This window comes from Rhinopithecus roxellana, chromosome 10, assembly GCF_007565055.1.
Source record: "Rhinopithecus roxellana isolate Shanxi Qingling chromosome 10, ASM756505v1, whole genome shotgun sequence".
Classification (NCBI taxonomy): Eukaryota; Metazoa; Chordata; class Mammalia; order Primates; family Cercopithecidae; genus Rhinopithecus; species Rhinopithecus roxellana.
In genome coordinates, this window is record NC_044558.1 from 18,097,185 (window position 1) to 18,104,362 (window position 7,178).

Genomic DNA, 7,178 nt, shown 5'->3' on the forward strand with positions numbered 1-7,178 from the left:
CAGCTGCCTGCTGAGAAGCTAAAGGTGCCAGAAAACACAAGGCACTCCCATGAGTCAGGGAAGAGAGAGAGCTGGGTTTCAAGGTTTCCAAGAATGCAAACCTTTATTTTGTTTGTGCACTGGCTGCAATGCATTCTTCAATCTACTGTTCAGAGTGTCCTGCTGTAACAAAAATGTACAAGTTACTGAAGGGGAGATGGAGATCAAAAAGAAAACTTGTGTCTTTTTAAGACAGAACGGTGAGGCTTTTTGGTCAGTAGCTACTGAGGTACTCAATTCTTTTCTGCAATTGCCGACGCTGGCATTCGAGCTGCCTTTTCTCCGTAGCCATCCTCTCCTCGGCCTCCACTAGTTCTTGTAAGTATTCCGTGGCCTTGACTAGGATCATTACTTTGGAAACCCTAGAGCAGCTGGCCAGCGCGGGTACCTCCTCCCTCAGGGCCAAAAACTGCAAACGTTGATTTTTCCGCCTCTTGCGCTCCAGGGAGCTGTGGTACTTCCTCTTGGTCCCATTCTCAGTATCATAACGGATGGGTTTGGGCTGGCAGGACTGGGCAGCCTCACTTTCTACAGGTGGGAGGCTCACAATCTCTTTATCTTCCTTATCATCCTTTCCCCCTGGAGCTTCTCTCTCTAGAGCTTCTTTTGGGGGAATCCTCTTTGGAGCCCCTTCTTGGAAGCAGCTTTCTGGAGGAAAAGGGGCAGCATAGTTGTGCTGTTGCTGGTGGATGGAGAGGTGGAAGAGATTCATGCGGGGATCCAGAAGGTCTGCACGCACCGCGATGGTGACCAGCTTCCGCATACTCAAAGACTGCCTCTTCTTTACCGTCACGTCGGTTTCTTCACCGTCGGAGTCGCTTGGGCTCTCAGACCTGGAGCAGGCCTGGATCTTGGGCTCGCCCAGCAAACAGGGGAAGATAGGCGCTAGGTTGCTGGCTTCGAGCTCAGGAGTGTAGTCGGGGGTGGCGAACTCCTTGGGCAAGTACCCCGAGGGCGCGCCAACTGCAAGCAGGTCACTCGCCGCTCTCTCCAGTGGCTCCTGGGTGGAAAAGTCGCTCCACATGCAGTCACGGCGGATGAGGGAGGCATAGTTCGGGTCCCAAGCTTTCCAGCAGCCCTGGGATTCCGTCTCGTCCTCAGCGCACCCTACCGGCCACGGTTCCGGGGGACCAAAGCCGAGGGCTGGGTTCCCGGCGGCGGGACTCAAGTCCCAGGGCGGCGGCACCAACTCGAATTTCTTCCAGATGTCCTCGCTGGGCGTCGTGGAGAGGTAGAAGTCCTCCCCGCCGTCATAGTCGTAGAAATAGTGCTGGTACGAGTCGCGGTCCATGTTGGCTTGCTTGCTCACGCAGCTTGCCACTTGGAGCAGACTGGTTCCCCTCCAGCTGGGGGCAGCAAGGCATTCTGCACACGCGCACAACGCGCCACCGAGCGCGCGACCCGCCCTCTACGTTTATTTCTAAGAGGCTTACAATTTTAGCTCTTATATTTAGGTCTTTGGTTCATTTTGAGTTAATTTTTGTATATGGCGTGAGGTAAGGCCCAGCTTCATTCTTTTGCATGTGAATCTCCAAGTGTTCCAGCACCATTTTTTGAAGAGACTATTCTTTTCCAGTTGCATAGTCTTGACACCTCTTCGAAAATCAATTGACCTTAGATGTATGGGTTTCCGACTCTCAATTCTATTCCATTGATCTATATGTCTATCCTTATGCCAGTACCACATGGTTTTGATTAAGCGTGGTTTGTAGTACGTTTTGAAATTGAGAAATGCTAGTCCTCCACCATGCCCGGCTATTTTTTTTCCTTCCTTCCTTCCCTTCCTTCCTTCCTTCCTTCCTTCCTTCTTCTTTCCTTCCTTTTCTTTATTTCTTTCTTTGTTGTGTCACCCAGGTTGGAGTGCAGTGGCTCGATTTCTGCTCACTGCGACCTCCGCCTCCCGAGTTCAAGTGATTCTCCGACCTCAGCCTCCCAAGTAGCTGGGACTACAGGCGCCCTGGGCCGCCACGCCTGGCTAATTTTTTATTTTTTATTTTTTATTTTTTATTTTTTTAGTGGAGACGAGGTTTCGCCATGTTGGCCCGGCTGGTCTTGACTCCTGACCTCCAGTGGTCGGCAAGCCTCAGCCTCCTAAAATGCTGGGATTACAGGTGTGAGCCAATGAGCTCTGCCTGCAGCATGGCTATCTTAGTGATAATTTTTTAATATTTATTTTTCAGATTGTTCATTGTTAGTGTATATAAATATAAATGACGATTTTTGTATGTTGCCCTTGTATCTTGCATCTTTGCTTAATCCATTTATTAGCCCCCATTTTTTTTCTCTTTTTTTTTTGAAATGGAGTCTCGCTCTGTCACCCAGGGTGGAATGCAGTGACTCGATCTCGGCTCACTGCAACCTCCACCTCCCAGGTTCAAGAGATTCTCCTGCCTCAGCCTCCCAAGTAGCTGGGACCACAGGCGACTGCCACCATGCCCGGCTAATTTTTTTATTTTTGGTAGAGACGAGGCTTAGCCATGTTGGCCAGGAGGGTCTCAAACTCCTGACCTCAAGTAATCCACCTGCCTCGGCCTCCCAAAGTGCTGGGATTACCGTCGTGAGCCGCCATGCCAGGCCTATTAGCTCTAAATTTTTAAAAAAGATTTTCTATATATAAGATTCTGTCAGCAGGGCTCAGTGGCTCACGCCTGTAATCCCAGCACTTGACCAAGGCAGGCAGGTCACCTGAAGTCAGGAATTTCAGCCTGGCCAACTCTACTAAAAATACAAAAATTAACCGGACATCGTGGCCAGTGCCTGTGTTCCCAGCTACTGGGGAGGCTGAGGTAGGAGGATGGCTTGAACCAGGGAGGCCTAGGCTGCAGTGGGCCAAGATTGCGCCACTGCACTCCAGCCTGGGTGACAATGTGAGACCCTGTCTCAAAAAAAAAAAAAAAAAAAAATCATGTTGTCTGCAAAGATAGTTTTACTTTTTGTAATTTGAATGACTTTTATTTATTTATCTTGACTAAATGCTCTCGTTAGAACTTTCAGAACAATGTTGAATAGACGTATTGAGAGCAGACATCCTTGTGTTGTTACTGATTCCTGTGGAAAAGCTTCCAGTCTTTTGCCATTGAGTATGATGTGAGCTATGAGTTTTTCATACACGCTCTTTATCAGGTTGGGGAATTTCACTTCTATTCGTAGATTGCTGAGTGTTTAAGTCAATTTTACATTCCTGGGATAAATCCCACTTGGTCATCATATTATTATATAATTCTGTTTATATGTTACCTGATTCATTTGCTAGTATTATAATTTGTTTAGTGTTTTGCTTTAATAATCATAAAGGACATTGGTCTTTGGTTTTATTTTTGTGATGCATACAGGTTTAGTTTCAGGATAATACTTACCTCATAAAAATGTGTTAGGAAGTGCTCCTTCTTATCTGTTGTTTAGAAGAGTTTGAGAAGGATAGGTGTTAATTTTTGTTTAAACACTTGGTAGAATTCACTCTTGAAGATGTCTGGTCTTGAAGGTTTTTTTTTTTCGTGAGAAAATTTTTATTATTAGCTCAATATCTTTACTTGTTCCAACTCTATAAAGATTTTCTATTTTTTCTTGGGTCTGTCTTGTGTTTCTAGGAATTTGTCTATGTTGTCTAGAGTATCCAATTGTTCATACTATTCCCATATAATATTTTTTATTTCTATATAGGTTGGTGGTAATGTGTCTTCTTTTATTCTGATTTTAGTCATCTGGTTTTTTTGTTTGTTTGTTTGTTTTTTTATTGGTCAGTCTAGTTAAAGTTTTCTCAGTTTTGGTGATCTTTTCAAATACCAAAATTTGGTTTCATTCTTTTTCTCTGCTTTTTTTTTTCTTTTTTCCAGCTTTATTGAGGTATAATTGACAAATAAAAATTGTATGTATTCAAGGTGTATAATATGATTTGATACATGTATGTGTTGTGAAATGATTATCACAAATTATTTAACACATCAATCAGTATAGTTACCATTGTGTATATGTGTGTTTGTGGTGAAGACACAAAGAGAAATATACTCTCTTTGTAAATTTCAAGGAAACAACGCAGTATTAACTATAATCATGATGCTGTCTATTACATTCCAGAATTTATTCATCTTTTTACTGAAAGTTTGTACCCTTCAGTGAACATCTCCCCATTTTTCCCACTCTCCAGCCCCTGGCAACTACCATTCTACTCTCTGCTTCAATGAATGTGTCTTTTTTATAGCTAAATATATTTCACTATATACCACATTTCCTTTATCCATTCATCCATCGAGGGACCCTTAGGTTGTTTCTATATCTTGCCTATTGTAAATAATGCTGCAATGAACATGTGGGTGCAGATATTTTTTGAGAAACTGATTTTCTTTCCTTTGTATATATGCTTAGAGATGGGACTGATAGATCATATGGTAATTCTATTTTTATTTTTGGGGGGAATCTCCATATTGTTTTCTATAGTGGCTACACCAAGTTACATTCCCATCAACAGTGTGCAAGAGTTCCCTTTTCTGCAAACCCTCACTAACACTTATTATTGCTTGTCTTTTTGATAATAGTCATTCTAACAGGTGTGAGGTGATAGCTCATTGTGGTTTCAACGTGCATTACCCTGATGACTAGTGATGTTGAGCACCTTCTCATATACCTGTTGGCCATTTGTATGTTTTCTTTGGAAAAATGTCTATTTGGATCCTTTGCACGTTTGTTAATCAGGTTATTTGTTCTTTTGCTATTGAGTTGAGTTCCTTATACATTTTGCATATAAACGCTTCATCAGATACCTAAGACATCCATGCCATTGAAACACTTGCCTTTGGGCCGGGCACAGTGGCTCACGCCTGTAACCCCAGTACTTTGGGAGGCCGAGGGGGGCGGGTCGCCTGAGGTCAGGAGTTTGAGACCAGCCTGGCCAACATGGTGAAACCCTGTCCCTACTAAAAATACGAAAACAAACAAACAAACAAACAAACAAAAATTAGCTGGGCGTGGTGGCAGGTGCCTGTAATCCCAGCTACTTGGGAGGTTGAGGCAGGAGAATCGCTTGAAACCGGGAGGCAGAGGTTGCAGTGAGCTGAGATTGCACCATTGCACTCCAGCCTGGGCAACAAGAGTGAGACTCCATCTCAAAAAAAAAAAAAAAAAAAAAAAAACAAAACAAAACAAAACAAAAAAAACAGAAAAAAGAAACATTTGCCTCTGAATGTTTTTGAGAAATCCCCCCTGGGGAAAAGTTGTTAGCACTGTGTTCCTGATAAAGGCACGCCTTTCAAACCAGTCGTCCAGGGAGCCTCTGAACAAATCAAATAATGACAATTCGGGAAGAATGAGTTCTTCTCTGCTCCCCTCAGTACTGGGAATATAACTTTTTATTTTCAAAGCTACTGCTGAGCTAGGGAGGAGGGAGTGGAATAGGACACATTAAAATATCACAAAGCCTTTGGGTATATACCCAGTAGTGGGATGGCTGGGTCATATGGTACATCTAGTTCTAGATCCTTGAGGAATTGCCATACTGTTTTCCATAATGGTTGAACTAGTTTACAATCCCACCAACAGTGTAAAAGTGTTCCTATTTCTCCACATCCTCTCCAACACCTGTTGTTTCCTGACTTCTTAATGATTGCCATTCTAACTGGTGTGAGATGGTATACACATGTACACGTATGTTTATTGCGGCACTATTCACAATAGCAAAGACTTGGAATCAACCCAAATGTCCATCTGTGACAGACTGGATTAAGAAAATGTGGCACATATACACCATGGAATACTATGCAGCCATAAAAAAGGATGAGTTTGCGTCCTTTGTAGGGACATGGATGCAGCTGGAAACCATCATTCTTAGCAAACTATCACAAGAAGAGAAAACCAAACACCGCATGTTCTCACTCATAGGTGGGAACTGAACAATGAGATCACTTGGACTCGGGAAGGGGAACATCACGCACTGGGGCCTATCATGGGGAGGGGGGAGGGGGGAGGAGGGAGGGATTGCATTGGGGAGTTATACATGATATAAATGATGAATTGATGGGTGCTGAGGAGTTGATGGGTGCAGCACACCAACATGGCATAAGTATACATATGTAACAAACCTGCACGTTATGCACATGTACCCTAGAACTTAAAGTATAATAATAAAAAAGAAAAATAGAAATGAATGAAAAAAAAAAATATCACAAAGCTCACTCTTCTAAGATTCAGCCACTTTTTTTGAATATGTGCTTCCCAGGTTGTTGCAAGACTTTGGTTAATTTCCAGAGTTCTGAAACAGTTGAGTCTGACTGTTTTTGTCAGTTTTTCTTTGTTTTAATGGAGGAGTGGAAATTTGGAGTTCCTTTCTTTGCTATTTTCACTAACATCACTCCAGCGAATGTTTTAATAATGCACTTAGTAACGGGTTTAGAATCCCTTGCCCTTGACTTCGCTAACCCCCAACATCAAATTCTACCTCTGTTCCTGGGACCCTGCTAGAGAAAGTTGCAAACACGTAAAGGTCAGGTTCCATTATTTATTTATGCTCTCCACCTCAGTTATGTTCTCTACATTGCAGTCTTTCCATTCCTCCCCTATTGACTACAAGTAGCTGTTCCAAATTTCTTCCACTCTCCTCAAGTTTTGCATACAATTCCTGTCTGTCTCACTTTGTCCTCATGAATTCCACAATTCAAAATCTATTTGTATCTTATTTGTATTTCTCTTAGTAGAATTCCTGCCTTGATTTAATTCCTGCATTTATGTTTACTAGCTGCGTAATATTGAACAATTTACCCCTCACTTTGTCTCAGTTTTCTCATTCTCAAAGGATCAGTGTAAGGATTAAATAAAATAATCCATGTACACCTCTTAGAACAGTTTCTTCAATACATCTTCGCTATCAGCCTCATCATTATCAGCATCAGCATCATCATTATCACCATCATCATAATTACCCCGTTACTCCTATCTTTAAAGCATGTGTCTGTCCTCAATACCAGTGTTAACCTGTGCTCTCTTGACCCCATCTCTTCTATTATTTGTACTGAAATGATTTCCTGCCTTAAATATCTAGTACTGACTCTTCTCCCTCGGCCTGAAACTCATTCAAGTATGCAGATCTTTAAAAATTCAAAAACAAAAGGAAAAGTAAAAATAAAATACAAAAACCAAACAGAAAACCTAAT

At 42.4% G+C, this 7,178-nt stretch overlaps 1 protein-coding gene across 1 annotated transcript; it reads right to left on the reverse strand.

Moving 5' to 3' along the window:
* Positions 1-253: 253 nt before the first annotated feature.
* On the reverse strand, positions 254-1,414 carry LOC104662449 (putative myc-like protein MYCLP1). Its single transcript, XM_010363477.1, has one exon. It carries the CDS (start codon positions 1,328-1,330, stop codon positions 254-256), a length of 1,077 nt encoding a protein of 358 aa, XP_010361779.1. The 5' UTR covers positions 1,331-1,414.
* Positions 1,415-7,178: the final 5,764 nt, after the last annotated feature.

Excerpts from the sequence above, each read along its gene's own strand:
- LOC104662449 (XM_010363477.1), bottom strand. The coding sequence starts at position 1,330 with ATGGACCGCGACTCGTACCAGCACTATTTCTACGACTATGACGGCGGG.